Raw genomic sequence first — 18708 nt, forward strand, 5'->3', positions numbered from 1 at the left:
TTTAAAGCATTTTTTTTTTGTTCTGATTGATTTTTTAAATTTATTATAAAAATATTTAAAAAATTAAATTAAACATCAACTGATAATATAGCAGGAATCTGTAAAAAATTTCAATGCACATGGAGTATTGTTTTGTATATTTATCAATGTGGGAAGAGAAATTAATCTGCAACGTTTTCTTTCAAGTCTTATGTTTGAAAACAAGAGATATTTAATTATGTAGTTAGTAGTTTGATAGCACACTAATTTCCACAAGAAGTATATTTTTAAATATTTTGTATTATCTTGATTTTTAGATCATCTCAAGTCATCAACGGTACGTACTTACAAATTATTTCTATTAATTTATAACCTATTATCTATTAGCTAGCAACTGATAAAGGTATTACGCGTGCACTAACATTTTTTATTATATTTTACAGAAATAATACTGCAATTGTTTTTTAAATACATGTATAAATATAACAAACGCAAGACCGACAAACATATAATATTGATAAATATTTAAAAAAAATTATTTGACGGTACGTTGTGAATTAAATTTAAATAAAAAATAAAAAGAAGTTGAAATGGACAACGAACGTTGTGATAGAAATAATAGTGTTGTAGAATGTGAAAATATACTGAAAGTACTAAATATTAATGATGATAATTCAGTACAACAAGAAAACATCGACATAAATAATATGTCTGTGCATATATCAAAAAAAAAATTAAAAAAAGAAAGGCAACGTGCTAAAAAATTAGAAGCTGCTAATAAAAGTTCACGTGTATCAAAAAATACAAATAAAAATAGCCAACAAATATCTAATTCAAAAAATATAAAAAACGATATTGATAATACAATAGATGATATAGATAGTCATAATAGTAGTAATTCAATTATAGAAAATGATATAGATGATTTATCATTAGAGCAATCAGCTTTCGTTCAGTCAATTGTTAAACAAAGAAATAAATTAAAATATAACTATATTGTCAAAGATATTAAAAATTCGTTAGAAAATATATCTGATGGTAATAATATCAATAGTTTTGATTCATCGGATGATTTACAAGGATTTACTATCGTTAAGAAAGTAAGTTTTTTTTATTTTATCTAATAATTTAGGCATGGTTAAAATATTTAATTAATTTTTAAACATTTTTTTTTTTCAGGACAAAAACAATAGAGATTGGGATAAAACCCCAGAAGGGTATGGAAAAGAAGGTTTTAGATTAATTATGAAAGGTCAAAAGGCTGATGCTATATATTATTTTTCAAAGGCTATTCAATTAGATTATTTAGAAGATATTCGTCATTATATTAATAGAAGTTATTGTTATTTAAATGTTGGTAGTTATATTGAGTAAGTATTTTAATCTTGATTATAATTTTACGGTTTATGGAATTTAATTATAAATTTTATTAATTATTTTTTCAGAGCTCTAAGTGATATAAAGTTTGTTATTTCTCGTACAGATGATCCAGTATTAATAAGTATTATGAAATGTAGACAAGCACAAGCATTTATGGGACTAGAGGTAAATAAATAAAAAATTAAATCATTATCGTTTAATAATATTATATATTTAAATAATCAATGCATAATTAAATTATAGCATTTTAATGAAGCCGAAAAATGTTTTCAAGAAGCATTAAATGTTCTTCCAGATTGTTTGCCAGTTAAATTTGAACTTTATAGGATGAAAATAGTTCAACTTATTAATATGGGATTTTCTGAGAGATATATTTTGAAAGTATTTCGAAAAACACCATTGATTAATGTAAAGGTATGTTTTATTTTAGTAGTTGAAGGCTATTAGATGTTCGTTTAGCTTTTTATCATTTTATCCATAGATTTATTATTAATTAAATTAATTATTTATTATAATATATATTTTTTGTTTTTTTTTTTTTTTTTAGGATGCTATTGCTATTTTGTATGAATTGAGTAATGATTATGATAAAAAACTTGATGACAGTAATATAAGTAGTGATATTGAGACGGAAATATTTCAATCGGATAGTGATGACAATCCGAGTAATACAAGTATATTTAAAGAAGTATTTGATTATAATGATCACGATAATTCTTGGCAAGCATCAACTAATATTGAAGTAGAATATCAAGCGTAAGTATTCTTACAATTTTTTATTATATTTCAAGAAAATATGTTATTTTATTAAATAAAAATTTTAATTGCTTAATAGAAAAACAAAAGGAGCTAAAAATGCAAAAAAAATTGAATCTAAAGTTAGTGGTGGTAAAGTAAAAACCGCTGATATAATTGACGCAATAAAAAGTTTACAAAAAACTACTACGATTGACGCTAAGGCTGTGTGGGTCGGAAGTTTGACTCCTAAAATAAAAGATAGCATGCTGCTTAAGAAATTTTCAGAGTAAGTTAAACGATGTAATTAAATTTTAACTGTTAAAATTTGTTAAATATTTATAAATATATATGTACAATTTTTGTGTTTAGATTTGGCAAAGTTAACAATGTTGCCGTATTACCTGGTGAAAGATATGGTTTTATTAATTTTGTCGAAGCTCGTTCTGCCCAGCGAGCTGTGGAAGCCGGTTTTGTTGAATTGTGTGGAATGAAATTGCCAATTAAAATCCGCGCATAAATATAGAGAAAGTTAATTTACTATAATGTACAACGATTAAAGTAAAAACATTAATATTTTGTTTAAATTAAAAATATTTTATACTATTATATAAATATGACTCTTTTTTCAAAGTATTTTCATGTTATTAAATATGATTCATTAAAAAAAAAAAAAATAAAATATTTCTTTATAATCAATCACAAAATTTTAAAATAAACGATTATTCTTATTATTAAAAATTTATTTCAATGTCTATACTAATTTTTACAATGATAAAATTTTAATTTTAGGAAAATAAATAAGCATATGTGATTTCATTTCCAGGTTCTTCTTTATTTACATCTCTTAGCAATTACACGCTTAACGACATAAATCTCGTTTTAATTATCATACAAAATGAAAATAAATACGACAAGTATGAAGCAATGTTCAGTCTAAATAACAAAAAAACAGTAATACAGAAAAAATTTTTGTATATTATTGTCTATGGTAGTTTGTCATATTTTTTAAAAATTTATACCTAAACATCTAAATTATAAAAACAATAACTGTAAAAAATTTTCCCTTAAAAAAAATCAAAAATAGTTTTTATGTAGACAATAAACAAATATAATGCATTAAAACAAATAATAAATGCTTATCCAGTTGATTAAAAAAATACAATTATAATAAAAATTAATGTGATTCTTATATTTCAGTTATAGTAAAAAGTTATAACACTGTCTAATTATAACTCCTTATTCTGGAATTATTATTTATATTCATACATTTATTTACAAACAATTTAAATAATTTCTTTTTTAAACTTGTTTTGTTGAAATAATACATAAGTTGTATTATGCATTTCTTTGCTGTAGTTTTCAATTATTTTATTTGAAATTTTTCAAAAATTTCAAATGATTTTTATGATGACCACATTACAAATGTTTTACACTTACACAACATATAAAAACAAATAAATTCAAATATTCATATTTCTTACAGTTATTAGGGCCAGGCTAGCAAAATTTATAGTAATCTTTCACCTCAAGTATTTGATGTTAAATATTTCAAAAAAATTTGATGAATTATTTTAAATTAAAATTGGGCATTGTCAGTCTATTACAATTTAAAAAAAAAAAAAAAAAAAAAAAAAAAAAAGATTATTTATAAATAATTATTTTACTTTAATATATTTCTATCCAAAATTATCCAATTAGTAAAACTATAAGTAATAAATAATCTATTCACAAGTTATGTCAAGACATTACTATCAATGTTTGATTACCTACGTCCTGATTTATGAATTCCAGTCATATGAGAAGCACGAGAAATTGCCGATGGCCAATCTGTGTTGCAAATATAACATTTTCGTGTACAAGATTCATTAGCATGTATTCGATCCAGTGCATGTGTACACAACGTGACTAAACTCGGAAGTTGACGTACTTTACCACCAGCAGACATTTTTCTTTTTGTTACCTGTGGTTTAACAATAATTGGAGAAGGTACAGGAATAGCATTTTGGTCATCAGCATCTACAATCATTTTTTCATCATCGTCGATTTTTTGGATTTTTATTTCTTCATGAGTTTCACTTAATTCAAGGACGTTGTTGTTACTGATCGTGGTAGAAACTTCTTCACTATTTTTTTGATTCGGGATGATTCCATTGAGAAGTACATCAGAAGGAGTATCAGTTAATAGTAAGTCATTTGGACGAATTTCCGAATCTTGTGATTTACTATCGTCACTGTTATCACGACTTACTATTTCATACGAATCATTTTTCTTCTTTATTGTAATACTTATTCCAATTCCAGAATCACGATCACTGCTTTCTCGCGTATCGCTTGTTTCATTTGTTATTTGCTGCTGATCAACACGTACTTTACATGAGATTTTATGGGAAGCCAATATATCACCGTTACGAAATAATCGAGAACAATTTGAACACCTGTGCTCTATCGGTTCTTGACATTGTTTTATACTTTCTTGTGTTAGATAATTATTACTTTCTTTAAATTTTTCTAGTGGAAATGACGATCTACGCAGCAAGGATTCTTGATCATCCATCAGTAAATTAGATTTTGGTAATGATGCTGCATTAGCTTTGCGATTTTTTTGTTTCAATATTAAATCTGGATCCATATTAAGGTACTTTGGATTCGATGGTCTTATTTCAACGCCACCGAGTTTGCTAAATTCTCTTCTATGATTATACTCATCCCGACGCATCTTCTCATAATTTTTCAGCTCCAGTGGACAATATTTACATATAAATCTGAGTGAACCATCCTCATCTCTAACAGCTGCAAATGTTCGAAGTGGTCCAGGTATACATGGCTCTTTTATAGGAGATACTTGCTGTTTTACTTGAGCGTTTATTTTACGTGCTTCAGGATTACTTCGACGTCTTATCGCTGCTTTTTTAACTGGAGAAGCAACTTCTTTTTTTTCTATTTTTACTTCTTTTTTTGTTGTTTTTTCAGCTTTTACAACAGGTTCTGGGCTAGTTGGCATCATTTTCAAGGACTGTTCAATCAACGGTTCAGGATCACGTACTTTATGATATTCTAAAAAGTGTTTTCTTAAATTTTTAAAACCATGTTTAAAACATAATATACAGTAAGTTGGTTCTTTTGGCTTTGATTCCGTCGGCACATCATCACTAATTAAATTATTACTTTTATCATGAGATAAAGTGCTACTTTTTCTTGTTCTTTTTTGAGCAATGGGAAGATCATCTAACAACGAATTACTCAAACTCACTGCGGTATCTAATAATGAAATATTTTCATTGTAATTAAACTTTGATTTTTCTCGTAATCCATTTCTAGTTGACGGTGGTCTAGGTTTTTCAATTTTAACTGGCCGTTCCATTGGAGTCGGTCTTTTTAAACCACGTTTGATGGCTCGTTTCTTTGCTGATGCTGATTTTGGTGATAATAATGATGATGATGATGATGGTGGTGGTGGTGGTGGTGGCGGCAATAATGGCGATGCATCATCATCTATTCGTCCAGTACTTTTCAATACCTCTTCAACTTCTTTAGTTTTTAAATCCAATCCGTGTCCTTGCGTTACATGCATACGATAAACACTTTTACTGGAGAAATTTTTCATACACACATGACATTGGAAATTATAAATAGGTTTTCGTAATAAAAAGTACACTTTATGCGTCTTTAATAAATGTTTAACTAAATTTTCGGATTCATGAGACAGTGCTCCACAAATATAACACTTGTAACGTAAACATCGACGATGAATGTTCCAATAATGCTCAACAACATGATTAGAGGTCATAAAAGTCTCACCACATACTTTACAATCAAGTTCAGTTTTATCTTGCTCACGTGGATAAATATTATCAAACTTAATAGTGATACCATGATTTTTACAGTGAGTCTTAAAAGAATTCAATTTCGTTGTTTTTACATTACAAATAGGACAAATTCTAAGGATACCATTTTCTGAATTTTGATTTTCAGGTGTATTGTTTTTAGTCGGTGACTCATATGTCAACAAACTTGATGATAAAGATAACTTAGTTTGAACTTTATTTCCTTCATTAATTTTTTTACTATTATTATTGTGATTATTTCCTATTTGTTTATTAATATTTTTACCTGCTGGTGACCGTACATAAATTCCATGAACTTTTCGATTATGTACCCGTTTATTTTTAAGAGAGTAAAAATGTTTTCCACAAGTTTCGCAACGATAGACGTTCAAAATTCGTGATCGTTCCAGACGTCGTTTTTTCAGTGGCGGTTCTTGATGTTCTTCAACTGCTTCTTCAACTGCCGGCTCAGGTTCATCAGCAAGACTCTGTTGAGGCTGTTTACGTTTGTAACTTCGAATCAATTCAGGAGCTCCACCGTGAATAGCTACCACATGTTTCTTCAAATTGTATTTGTCAGAATAAATTCTGTCACAGTAACAGCAAGTTATTTTTGTGCCAGGTTCACATGCCATAACAGACTTTATGAACTCGGTTATATCAACAACAGCTGTATCGTCACTGCGTATATTTTTGACAGGAAGAATTTCAACTGGTTTATTTTTATTGGAAACTTCATTTTCCTGATTATTAGATGAATTAGTCTCATTTTTATTACTGTGGTCAGATTTTTTACGGACCGGCGGCTGGATGATGTTATGTATACGCTCTTCGTGTTCTTTTAGCGACCTTATATGATTGTACTGCTTACCACATGTTACACATGGATAAAGGACACGTGTTCGTTGAACGGAGAATTGGAAATTCGGTAAAGCCGTGTTTCCATTGCCCAAAACCGGTTGGTACTTTATGTAAGGCGCCGTAGGATTATTGTGGGTCGACGAACACGATTCAGTATCATGATGCGATGAACTAGGCTCGTCGTCATTTATTAGGGTGGAATTACTATTTTCAAAATCACCGTTAATCGTCTCAGCGTCATGGTTATTAGCAGTATCATTGTCGTAATTGTAATAGTCACCAGTCATCTCGGATCCAGTTTCTTCGTCACTCGTCTCCGGATTAGGATCTTCCTGAAGATCCCGTATCAGCTGTATTGTTTCCCATATTTTATCGCATCTTTCTAATTCAACAAAACACGGTTTTAATCCGTATGTTGCCTCTATTTCCAGTGACAACTCCAGCGGATCCTGAATAAAAAATATACAATTAAATTAGCTAAGCAATCAATATAATAAAATTTAAACTTACGAAATAAAAAAAAAAAAAAAAAAAAAAAAAAAAAAAAATTATGAATGAATAAAAATTTTTAAATAATGGCAATTATATTTATTTTAATTACTCATAAATTATAAGTAAATATATTAGCGTACTAAAAATAATATTTATGAAACCTGTTGAAATGTAAACGAAACTCACCTGAAACTCAGCGGTATTTATAGTAACGACATTGTTTGTTTCTATATCACTAATTTTATTTGATTCTGGCTCAATGGATGTATCCACCTCATCACTAATCGATGGTGGTATCACTTCCATCGTTATTTAAAATAGTAATCATTAAAAGTAATTGGATTTACTAAATCCTATTCTTAAAATAATATTCATTAGATTTTTACAACCCTCTCAATGCATCAAGCGTTCAGACATATTGGATTTCTAACAAAAAACGTGGCAACAGTGTTTTAGACGCTAACAAAAATTATCATTGGCTAGGTTTTTAAAATATAAAGCCGCCAAAAATATTTAACAATTACTCAGAATTTTTTTTAAAACAATTATTAAAAATAAATTATTTAAATTTACTTTTTGTGTTATTAAATTAATAAATTATCATTTAGCACATGATCCATTCAAATTATAAAAAAAATATTTATTATAAAATTTGGCACTGTTACATTATTCTGACACAAATTTATCATTGGATGGTAAATTTTATACATTTTTTTTTTGTGTAGTAAAACTAGAAAAAAAATTGCGATAGTGTGTGTCAATTTATTTATCCAAAAAATACACGAAAAATAATTATTTCATCGATACGTAATTTATATAATTGTTGATGACTAATAATTAATAGGGCGCATAAAAATTTTTTTTGTTTTATAGTTTATATATATTTTCTTAATAATTGTCAGAAAATTAAATTTTAATTTAAATTAAACATAACCAATTTTAATTTTTATTTAAATTGCAGTAATAAATGATATTTTATTTGTGATATTGTTAAAAATTAGTTTAAAATGGGGAAAAATAAAGCACAGCGTACTAAAAATAATGCCAAGGTATTTATAAATTTATATATATTAATGTTTTATAGGTTATGACTTAGAACTAACATATTGTTTAAATTTTCTTATCAATTGAAATTAATTATAAATTTTTAATTCAGCCTTCAAATAGTGCTCGGAGTGCCGAGTTCCTGGGCAGCGCAATGCCGAATTTCGTGGGATTTTCAGCAGTGAAAGACGGTGGATATGTACCGGTTTTACCTGGCTTATCGCTGAACCAATTGAATGAAGTCGAAATAAGTGCCATCGACTCAAACTTTCAGGTGGTCTTCAAGAAAATGAATAAAAAAGATGCTACTACAAAATTTAAAGTATGTAATTTTTTATTGCGTCATTAGTTTTAAACAAACAAATGAATAAATTTTATAACATTAAAGTTAGCTGTCACTTGACAATTTTGTAATTTTCTTTAACAAAAAAATTTGTTCTAAAAAATTATTTAAAAAAAATTGCATTTTTAATTTATTAAAATTTCTACAAGTCCATTTTTTTAATAATTTTCTTTGCTATAATTTATTTGTTAAAAAAAAATTAAAACAATTTTTTATTTTAGGCACTACAAGAGTTTGCTGATTTGGTTAAAGAATCTCCACCCCAAACGGTAGAAGCTATTTTACCATTCTGGCCAAAGCTCTACAGCACACTGGCTGTCGACGTAGAGCACAGAGTACGCGATGCTGCTCAAATAACCCACGGAGTTTTAGTCAAAAAAGTTGGAAAAAGCATCGCCAGTTATCTTAAACAACTAGCTGGACCTTGGTTTACATCGCAGTTTGATCCGTTTCCACCAGCAGCCTCAGCAGCAAGTAATTCACTGCATGACACTTTTCCAGACAAAAAATACGTCGATGCAATAGTCTACTGTCAGGATGAGATTTTATCCTATATTTGCTACAATATAAATGTTCAAACACCCCAATTATTGAACATAACACACAAGTCCATGAATCTTGCTCCTGAAATTCTGGAGGCTAAATATCAACGCATATTGATCTGTAGCTTACAGGGTTACTGTTCTTATTTGAAACAAGCTCCTCATCAGCAAATTGATAAGACATCTAGCAGTCATCACCAAATTATAAATGGTAATAAATTTTGGAAGTTAGCCAAGCATGAAATTCCATTGATAAAAATATCATTTTTTAATATTATCACGTCGCTTATTGAAAATTGTAAAGATATTCTCAAAGATTCTGAGAAAAAAACAATAACATCGATAATGAACAGTCTTGATGAAAACGAAACAGGAGTTATTTCGGCGGTATGGGAGTGTATGTTAATAGCTATTGACAAAATTGATGACTGGTACACTCATGTCAGTATTGAGAAATTAGTTTTGCCGAAATTGTGGAGAGTATTACGCAGTGGGGGACAAGGATGTGCTAGTATTATCTATCCAAATTTGTTACCACTGATCAGCCAATTTCCAAAGTTTGACTTGGATAAGAAGAATTTATTTTTCAACTTTTTTAATAACATGAGCCAAGGATTTATGGCTAAAAATGTCTTAGTCAGTCGGTCTGAAATTACAGCAGTAATCAAGTCATACATCGAATGTCTTCGATACACTATTTTATTGAATAATAATGACATTGATTTATGCGGAAAACTTGTTAAAGAACAATTGATTCCAGCTATTGAATCTTTCATTACAGATTACACGCCGGTTAAATTAGTATTGTTCAATGAGGCCGCTGAGCTACTGAGGTATTGGAGTAAAAATCGTAATTCTGAGGATTATAAATCTTACGGAGAGTTGATAATTATCTTTTGGAACGAACTTGAGTTAATGTTTAATCGTTTTATGGACAGGGAGAGTGAAACATTTGAAAAAGTAATTGTTGATAATATTTGGGATGCTCAAATTAAATTATTGACTGCGTTAAAATGTTCTTCTAATGTCAATCGTAAAAGCTTGCGTATTAAATTTGAAGATACGGATGCGGCTGAATCAAAGGAACAACTTAATAGTCAGCAGTCTACAGACGATGTATTGGTAAAAGAAATCAATAATTTTGTCACTAAGTTGTGCATCAAATTAATTAATAACTATGATAAAAATACATCAAGCATTATTGATCCACTGAGCCGACTAATTTGTCAGTTTGAAAGTCAATTTTTATTTGAAGAAGTTTGTAAAGTATACACCAATGGTGATAATTTATTGGAGTTTTATAATAAAACTTTTAAAGTTTGGCTGGCAGATAATAATGCTAAAGTAAATGAAATTGTTAAAATAATATTCACCTTACTACAATATATGAAGGGTGAAGATAAAAATAGTGTTTTAAATTCGTTAACGAGTATGAATAATAGTAAAGTATTAAATTGTGCTATTAGTTGTGCACTGAACGATAAAAACATGAATGATAAAGTAATTAAATCTTGGCGTAAAGCCGATTATACTTCAGAATATTTATCTCAGCTTACAGAGAAAGTTATCAGCGATAATTGTGAAGAGAGTAAAAAAGTATTACTGCAATTTTTTAAATCGTGTGGTGATGATTTTTGTATCAGCGAGCAAGCAGTCTGTGGTGTATTAAATGTTTTGTGTGATTACTTGACGCAATCTGAAGAAATAGCGGAATCATTGATCACCTTTACATCGCAATTATCATTGCTCATTTGGAATTATAAAAAATTAATTGCTGCAACATTAAAACTGTTTAAAACGTTATTTAAAATAAGTAATAAAGATTCTTTGTCACTTGATTTAAAAGAATCAGTACAGACTAGTTGGACAACCGGACTGATTTCAATTTATCATAAAATAACTCCAAATGAATTGTTTAAACTTCAAGAGGAATGTATGAAAATAATGTATGAAAAAATGTACTCAAGTGATTTTAAAACAAGTGATGGAACAGATTTCATATTAAATTTCTTAGAAACTTCAAACAATTACAATTATGATGAGGCTCTGGCGTCCTTGATTAAATTTAATAATAACGTAGAAAATAATTCATTGGACAAGTGGGTTCCTCAAGTGAAAAATTTTATTTTACATACGGAAATAGTCTGCGGTAATTTTAATTCTGTAAATCCAATCAAAAGTGTGTCATTGGAATGTCCGATTAGACTGTCAAGTGAACCAGAAGAAGAAGAACAAGGAATGCCAGAAAAAATGATGCGTTGTTTAAAGTGGTCTCTATTTACTACCAAGCTTATCAATAAATTAATAATGCAATTAAATGACGAATATGAAGATGATGAATTTGAATCAATTATTAAAAGTAGTCTCGATAATTCTTCTGAGCAATTTAGAAATATTTTATTGATAACTAGTCTTGGTAAGTTGTACAACGATCACTATAAATTTTTCTGCAACGCCGACGCAATCAAACAAATTTACGTGTCACTTCATTTCGAGTGTAAGAGTTTGCGTGAAAAAATACCACTCAATATTTGGAAAGAAATAATTTTAGATTCACTAGATATCGACAAGTATTGGACTGAATGGGGAAGTACTTTTTCGTTGTTTTTGCAATACTACGCCGATGATAAAATTTATTTTTCAGAAATAAAATCACAGGCTAAAGAAATACTAAGTTATTACACTACAGAAGGTGAAAATTCAGTTAGCTTGATACAAGATGTAAATGCAGTAATATTAGCGCAACTTATTTTGAATGATGATGATGATGATGATGAAAGTAACACTCTTTCTTTAAATGTTTTGGAAAAAATAATAAAACGTAACCAAGTGGACAAAGAATTCTTGCTATTTAACCGAGACATTGGTTTTGTTTCGTGGTCAGAATTTATTTTGCCACTTGAATTAGTACGATTATTAACAAAATCGTTACAAAAAGTTCCAACAAAAATGACCACTGAGATGCGAGATGCTGCAGTAATTTATTTGTCATCATGGCTCATGTCTCTGAATAAATCTATAGCTCACCACAAAGATTTAAAACTACAATGCTTTGTCGTAGCTCTCAGTCAACTATTTTGCGCTGTAAAAAATTTATTAAGTAGGGTTACAGAGAAAGATTTTGAAGAAATACGCACAGAATTCGTGGATGAGTGGCATAATATTTTTGCCGATGACATCAACTGTGAAATAGCAAACACTTGGATGTACTACGCAGATTTGTTCAGCAACGAAACTGAATTTTTAACTCCAATTCTTATGTTGAATTATCTAGGCAATGCTATTAAGCTACTCGACGGAGTAATTTTCTTTAAAGAACTTACTGATGCTCCAATTACAGTCACCTCCGATGATTTGATAAAATTCTCTCTGAAACTTATATTATCACCAATTCCAAGTCTTCAACTGTCTGCTCATCATGCTCTGAACCGTTTGATTCCAACACTCGTAGAACATGATAAAAATACAATTGAACAAGAAAACTTTGACGCTACAACACTGAATATTTACAAATTTGAAGATATTATTTTACAAACTCAAAAAATAGTTGATACAATATTATTAGATTTCAAATTATGTGATACAATAACTTGTACTGTTAAACTGTATACAGACTCTTATACTTACACTTTCGGATATATTCTGATTTGGCTTAATGTTTTGGAAATGTGCAGTTATGCTCATGCTGATTTGCGTTATCAATACGGAGAAATACTCAAGTAAGTATTTAATACCATTACTATTAACTAAATTGTAAATTAATCAATTAAAACTAAATTTTCATATTTAATATTGCAGAAATGATTACTTCTCATCATTGATGAACAACATCTTCCGATTGATGCCGGCAAAGATGCTTAAATTCACAGATAAACGAACTCCATTGTTCGAGTTTGTAAATTTATTCAAAGATCAACCTTTGTTAAACTTAAATGATAGTTTGACTAGCTCTACATTAGACCACGTAGTTTGCTGGGTTTATACCAATTGTTTGAGGTACATGCCGGTGTTAGCAAGACAGTGGTGGAGTGAAGTTGAATCCCGTGTAGGAAGTACCATGGAAAAAATTACAACTCTTTATGTTAGTCCTATTTTATGTCGAGAAGAATTGACAGTGAATAAGCTTAACGACGTACCTAATTTGACGGTAAATATATTTATACTTGAAATAATTTATAATTTAGATAATGATGAATTTCCAATTTATAGATTATTGTTTATCCAACGGTACGAGAGTTAAACGCTGTCTATAGGATGGATGACTCGAAGTTAGAATTGAAAATGATTTTACCGACAAATTATCCTCTAGGTACTGTTACTGTTGAACCTCGACAGCATGCTGGTGGTGCGGCTAACTGGAAAAATAGTCATATGCAGCTCTCAATATTTCTTAATCATCAGGTAAAATTAAATAAATTATTTTAAAATATTTCATTAACAAAAAAAAATTTTTTTTTTAGAATGGATCAATCTGGGGTGGTTTGATGATGTGGAAAAATAATTTAGATAAAAAGTTTTCGGGCGTTGAAGAGTGTTACATTTGTTTCAGTATATTTCATATCAATACTTATCAAATACCAAAGCTTTCATGTCATACTTGCCGAAAAAAATTCCATGCTCCTTGTCTGGTAAGTAAAACATTCTAATTGCTACAAGGAAGGTGTTAATTAAATATTAAAATGTGATTAGAAATTTATAAGAAATTATTTCATTTTAGTACAAATGGTTCAGCACAAGTCAGAAGTCAACCTGCCCAATATGCCGAAATATATTTTAATTTAAAATAAGTATAAAAAAAATTTGTATAAAAATCGATTATTGATTACTATGTTAAAAAGTATGTGTATAAATAATGATAATAAATATTATTATATAATATGAATCGATTAATAGATGATAACTTTATTCCATTGAATAATTCATTCTAAATGTTATTTCAACACATGATTAAATCTACTACGTTATACGTGATTAAAAAAGATTAAAGGAGTCATTGAATGAATGGCTGGTATTTCTTTTCAGTGGGGATACAGTGATGGTAAATTGTTAAACTTCCACCACTTTTACTTGCACGAACTTGATATAAACTCGTCGCGTTTATGAGACTTGCCAGTATTCTTAGTAAAGTGTTAAGTAGAAAATTTTTTTTCCTTTCAAAGAAAAAATTTGTCAAAATAAAAATTAAAAAAATTCCACAATAGAAATTTATATCATAAAATACTGATCATTTATTACTATTAATTAAACATAGACGAAATATATCATAATTTAAATATGATAATGACCAGGCTTATGTTTAGTGTACACAGCTTTTACCAATTCAGGAAATACTGTTTTAAAATCAGATATCGACATTGCATTTTCTTCTTTAGGCCATGTCACATAATCTTTAAAATTCTTCATCAAAGCTTGCGAAATAGATTGATAAGTTCTCGAAATACTGGTTCGATGAACTTTAAAAAGGACACTTAGTGCAGAAAAAGATAGTCCAGTTTTAATTCTCATAAAGAAGATTAGTAATCTGTTGTCTAGTGATATTTTCTGGCCATAACCTCTTTCAGCTTCTTTGAGAACATTAAGGATAATGTTAAATGCGTCAAACCTTAAACCAGCGAGGTCTAATAGTTCTTGATCGCATAATACAGAAGACATTCCGAGAAAACCGTCAGGAGCCTTAGAAATAACCGGACTATTTAACTTTTCAAAGTCAGGCCCCAATTCTCTGGTACCACATCCTTTTTCAACTAATTTTATTTTTGGTCGTTTAGCTATATAATACTTTTTTATTAAAGGAATATAAGCTTGTGTTGAAGCATCAGATCTTGAATCATTAAAATAATTATTACAAATGAATGTAAGTGGAGCTGGGTCTGGGGGTTCTAAGAAATCCACTTGTGTTACTTTGTCCGAATAAACTGCTAGGGACTTATCTCTAATGTCTAATTTACTTTTGATAACTATCAAATTATTATTTCTTTTATTATTATTATCTAAAGATTTCATCTGTTTTTCTATTTGTCGCTTCATAGTCCGTTGAAATCTGCAAGAAAATTAATGCGTATTACTAAACTATGCTTAAAATCAACTTTTTATAAACAAATGTAATTGCTTAATTACCGATTGAGAAGAAGTTTTTGAGTCGCTTTGTTCATCTGTTTTCCATAATATGCTTCTGGAAAAATTGAAGGTACAAAACTGGGACTAAGCGGATGTACTGATTTCTTGTTGCCAATAAAATGTTCGCTACAAATCCTAGACCCTTTGTTCGGCTGCCAAAGTGTTCCATCATCACTAAAAAAAATAATCAATTTAAATAAATAAAAATATTAAAGACAACTTTTAATTATAGACAATAGATAATTACATACTTTATTCTTCTTATTGCTTTAATCCATTTTTCGGTTTGAGGTTTTTTGTAACTAACGTTAGAAAATGAATAAAAATGCACACCCTCTACTTTTTTCCCATAATTTCTGCAACCAGGTACACAACAGCCTGATTCACGAAATTTTTTTGCTGATATATATTCTTCCATTGTTTATTGTAAATAAAATTGTTTAATATTGCAGTTGATGATAAGCTTTTACAATGTGGTTGGTTATGTATCAGATGATTTCCAATAGGTAATACGCAAACTCGCCACAGCTAGCGCTGACTACCAGATGGGCTATTATTTGCTGTTTGCAAGTAGAATTGCTTTCTGTATAAAATGACAGTAGTTGTATCTTTATTCTTGTAATTGATTGTCGACAGGAGTGACAGAGATACGAATATTCAATTTTTGACAGAGAGTGCAAGAAAACATAACACAAATAATAAATAATTAAGGAGTTTTTATTACTTGATACTGATAATTTTTAATTGTTGAGTAAAAAAAATTAATAAATACAGTAAGTTCTGATTTAAAATTATTTGTAGCGTAAAATAAAAATAAAATTTACTAATTTTCTCTTTTTTTTTTGTTTTCATTATTTTTTCACGTATTTTATTGAAGTTTTTTATTGCAGAAAAGTAAAAGCAGCAAATTTAATTTTTTTTAAAGGAAACACTTGAATAAAAAATACACTAATTACGTTTATGTAAATAATTAATAATTTATTATTTTAGAAAAATACTTATCTGTATTTTAAACTATTTAAATTAAATTTTTTCAAAGATCCAGCAACAACTTAAAGAGGTCGATAGGTGCTTGAAAATTTTATAAGGTTAAAAAGAATACTTAATTAAGTGATTTATATTTTTAAAATTAATTTCTTACGTGTCAATTTAAATATTTAAAAATACTTAATTAAGTGATTTATATTTTTAAAATTAATTACTCACGTGTCAATTTAAATATTTAAATATTCCGCGCCGTTTAAATATGCAGTAGTATGAGAAAAAGGAAACTCCCCTTAAATGCGTGCGCATGAGTACAGTAGCCACAATATCAGACTTTTTATCATCAGCTCCAACTAGATTTTGTAAATCTTTTTTATTTTACATTAATAATTAATTTTAAATGATAGGTAAGTTTTTGATTTGACTAAAAAAAAAAATTGTGCTTATTAATAAAAAATTTAAGACGTTAAAAAAATGACATTATTAATTAGCGATAAGTATTTGTAGGTTATGAGTTTATGATATTTGACATAATCATATGTGAATAAACATCAGTATATTTAATGAGGTTGAAGTTAGCAGACACTTGACAATTTTTTAATTTTTTTTTTTAAATAAACTGGACATAAAAAATTATTTATAAAAATTTCATTAATAATTTTTCAGAGATTCTAAAGATGAAATTTTTAATTAAAATTTTCTTGCTATAATTTGTTTGTTAAAAAAATTCTTAAAATTATCAGATGTCTTTCAATTTCAGTATCATTATATTATTATATTTATAATGAATGTTAATATGTTAATAAAATTTTCAGATAATTTATGAAAGTAAATAAAAATGGCAGAAAATAAAAGCAGCTCAAGCGGGGAGGAGAAACCAGTAGACAAGTCACCAATGAGTCAATGTTACGAAAATTATATCCTGGTTGACGTGGGCGCAAATATGACCAACAAAAAGTACAGTCGTGATCTAGACAGTGTCATTCAACGAGCTAAAGACGCTGGAGTACAAAAAATAATGGTAATTGGAGCAAGTGTACGTTCGAGTAAGGAAGCGTTACGTTTGACAAGAATATACCCAGGTGTACTATATTCAACAGCTGGAGTTCATCCTCACGACGCAAAGTCTTGGGAAGATTCAGACACATTGAATGAACTCGAGAGCATCGCCAGTAATCCGGAGTGTGTCGCTATTGGGGAATGTGGTCTTGATTACAATCGAGACTTCTCAGATCCAGAAACACAGCGCGCTGTTTTTCACAAACAAATAGAATTAGCTTGCAGACTAAACAAACCGCTGATTGTTCATGAGCGTGGGGCACAAGCAGACGTGTTAGAGGTACTGAGTCATTACAAAAATCGTTTGCCACCGGTAATGATTCATTCGTTCGTCGGGATGGCTGATGAAGCACAATTATATATCGATCAAGGTTTTTACATTGGTATCACTGGTTATTTGTGTAAAGATAAATCGGACAGCGGTGTTCGACAAATTCTTGAGACTGGCAATGTGCCATTGGATAAAATATTAGTTGAGACTGATGCACCATTTATGTATCCTAATACTAGAGCTAGCAAACTTCCAAGTCATGTAAAAGAAGCATTAACCGAAAGGTCAATGACATTTCTTCATCGTTATTGCACTTTTCAACGTAATGAACCTTGTGCCTTGCCGGCAATTGTCGAAATGATAGCTGCTTTTATGAATAAATCACCCGAAGAAGTAGCTTTAGCCACTGCTTTCAATGCTCTTAAGCTTTTCGGCTTAACTCAATGATTTCATTAACAGTTGAAATTATATTAAATCTTCTATCTTTTTATTTTAATAATTGATATATGATTGTAAAACTTTTACAAGGGGTGCTCGTCGGTGCTAATAAAAATAAATTTTTTAGGCAGCTTATCAATTGAATGCTGGTGATATAAAAGAAAAAAAATTAATCGAACAACATTAAATTAAATATTATTTTTCGCTGCTATTATTTTAATAAATTTGTTGATTTTTATGTTAATTGAATACGTTTGGAACTAATCAATGTATCGTATTGTATTTTTAAATTTTAAAACGCAACATGTTTTATATTTTTTAATATTTGAAGTATATAATAATTCGCCAATAAACTATGTAAATTCTAAGTTTTTTTTTTAATCAAATTTTAAAAACATTTGAAAGCGTGGTAATTGTGTATAACTAACTTGTTTTTTAATATAGTATGTATTTTGTATGTGAAATTTATTATTTTTTTTGTTAATTAAATACTCAGTAGTTAGTTCCGTCATCAATATCAATCGATTGTTAATTATAAAAATTTACTGTCAACTTAGTTTAAATGAATTTTACAAATAGTCAATATATTTTATTGTTAAAAAATATTAACAACTATTTTCATATAATAAAATCATC

General features: G+C 28.7%; 5 protein-coding genes across 6 annotated transcripts; 3 read left to right on the forward strand and 2 right to left on the reverse strand.

Moving 5' to 3' along the window:
- Window positions 1-149: 149 nt before the first annotated feature.
- Window positions 150-3180, forward strand: LOC141531208 (uncharacterized). Of its 2 annotated transcripts, XM_074248814.1 has the most exons (9): window positions 150-316; window positions 423-1079; window positions 1159-1349; window positions 1425-1524; window positions 1603-1773; window positions 1907-2115; window positions 2195-2383; window positions 2467-2655; window positions 2921-3180. In XM_074248814.1, the coding sequence occupies exons 2-8, from the start codon at window positions 570-572 to the stop codon at window positions 2612-2614; spliced, it is 1518 nt and encodes a 505-aa protein (XP_074104915.1). In that variant the 5' UTR covers window positions 150-316; window positions 423-569; the 3' UTR covers window positions 2615-2655; window positions 2921-3180. The 2 variants fall into 2 exon arrangements, with proteins under 2 accessions (XP_074104915.1, XP_074104914.1); XM_074248813.1 differs by lacking the exon at window positions 2921-3180 and having other exon boundaries at window positions 2467-2839.
- Window positions 2909-7696, reverse strand: LOC141531207 (uncharacterized). The gene is made up of 2 exons (XM_074248812.1): window positions 7461-7696; window positions 2909-7231 (listed from the first exon to the last, which is right to left on the reverse strand). The coding sequence occupies exons 1-2, from the start codon at window positions 7578-7580 to the stop codon at window positions 3860-3862; spliced, it is 3492 nt and encodes a 1163-aa protein (XP_074104913.1). The 5' UTR covers window positions 7581-7696; the 3' UTR covers window positions 2909-3859.
- Window positions 7697-8060: 364 nt separating this feature from the next.
- Ltn1 (E3 ubiquitin-protein ligase listerin) lies at window positions 8061-14085 on the forward strand. Its single transcript, XM_074249195.1, has 7 exons — window positions 8061-8323; window positions 8431-8640; window positions 8883-12922; window positions 13002-13350; window positions 13413-13604; window positions 13664-13831; window positions 13921-14085. Exons 1-7 carry the CDS (start codon window positions 8282-8284, stop codon window positions 13978-13980), a joined length of 5061 nt encoding a protein of 1686 aa, XP_074105296.1. The 5' UTR covers window positions 8061-8281; the 3' UTR covers window positions 13981-14085.
- Window positions 14086-14407: 322 nt separating this feature from the next.
- On the reverse strand, window positions 14408-15837 carry LOC141531393 (uncharacterized). Its single transcript, XM_074249196.1, has 3 exons — window positions 15572-15837; window positions 15321-15494; window positions 14408-15243 (listed from the first exon to the last, which is right to left on the reverse strand). Exons 1-3 carry the CDS (start codon window positions 15736-15738, stop codon window positions 14472-14474), a joined length of 1113 nt encoding a protein of 370 aa, XP_074105297.1. The 5' UTR covers window positions 15739-15837; the 3' UTR covers window positions 14408-14471.
- A 741-nt stretch (window positions 15838-16578) lies between these two features.
- Window positions 16579-18656, forward strand: LOC141531396 (3'-5' ssDNA/RNA exonuclease TatD). The gene is made up of 2 exons (XM_074249200.1): window positions 16579-16711; window positions 17120-18656. Exon 2 carries the CDS (start codon window positions 17143-17145, stop codon window positions 18079-18081), a length of 939 nt encoding a protein of 312 aa, XP_074105301.1. The 5' UTR covers window positions 16579-16711; window positions 17120-17142; the 3' UTR covers window positions 18082-18656.
- The last annotated feature ends 52 nt before the right edge of the window (window positions 18657-18708 follow it).

The sequence above is a fragment of the Cotesia typhae genome, unplaced genomic scaffold (assembly GCF_013202065.1).
Source record: "Cotesia typhae breed Kobodo isofemale line unplaced genomic scaffold, CoteBio_Ctyphae contig_5, whole genome shotgun sequence".
NCBI lineage: Eukaryota > Metazoa > Arthropoda > Insecta > Hymenoptera > Braconidae > Cotesia > Cotesia typhae.

Excerpts from the sequence above, each read along its gene's own strand:
- LOC141531208 (XM_074248814.1), top strand. The coding sequence starts at position 570 with ATGGACAACGAACGTTGTGATAGAAATAATAGTGTTGTAGAATGTGAA. Across the intron at positions 1,350-1,424 it reads AATGTTGGTAGTTATATTGA|AGCTCTAAGTGATATAAAGT; the intron begins GTAAGTATTTTA and ends TTATTTTTTCAG. Across the intron at positions 2,384-2,466 it reads CTGCTTAAGAAATTTTCAGA|ATTTGGCAAAGTTAACAATG; the intron begins GTAAGTTAAACG and ends TTTTGTGTTTAG.
- LOC141531207 (XM_074248812.1), bottom strand. The coding sequence starts at position 7,580 with ATGGAAGTGATACCACCATCGATTAGTGATGAGGTGGATACATCCATT. Across the intron at positions 7,232-7,460 it reads TAAATACCGCTGAGTTTCAG|GATCCGCTGGAGTTGTCACT; the intron begins GTGAGTTTCGTT and ends TTTTTTATTCAG.
- Ltn1 (XM_074249195.1), top strand. The coding sequence starts at position 8,282 with ATGGGGAAAAATAAAGCACAGCGTACTAAAAATAATGCCAAG. Across the intron at positions 12,923-13,001 it reads CAATACGGAGAAATACTCAA|AAATGATTACTTCTCATCAT; the intron begins GTAAGTATTTAA and ends TTAATATTGCAG. Across the intron at positions 13,351-13,412 it reads ACGACGTACCTAATTTGACG|ATTATTGTTTATCCAACGGT; the intron begins GTAAATATATTT and ends TCCAATTTATAG.
- LOC141531393 (XM_074249196.1), bottom strand. The coding sequence starts at position 15,738 with ATGGAAGAATATATATCAGCAAAAAAATTTCGTGAATCAGGCTGTTGT. Across the intron at positions 15,495-15,571 it reads AAAGCAATAAGAAGAATAAA|TGATGATGGAACACTTTGGC; the intron begins GTATGTAATTAT and ends TATTTTTTTTAG. Across the intron at positions 15,244-15,320 it reads CAAAAACTTCTTCTCAATCG|ATTTCAACGGACTATGAAGC; the intron begins GTAATTAAGCAA and ends ATTTTCTTGCAG.
- LOC141531396 (XM_074249200.1), top strand. The coding sequence starts at position 17,143 with ATGGCAGAAAATAAAAGCAGCTCAAGCGGGGAGGAGAAACCAGTAGAC.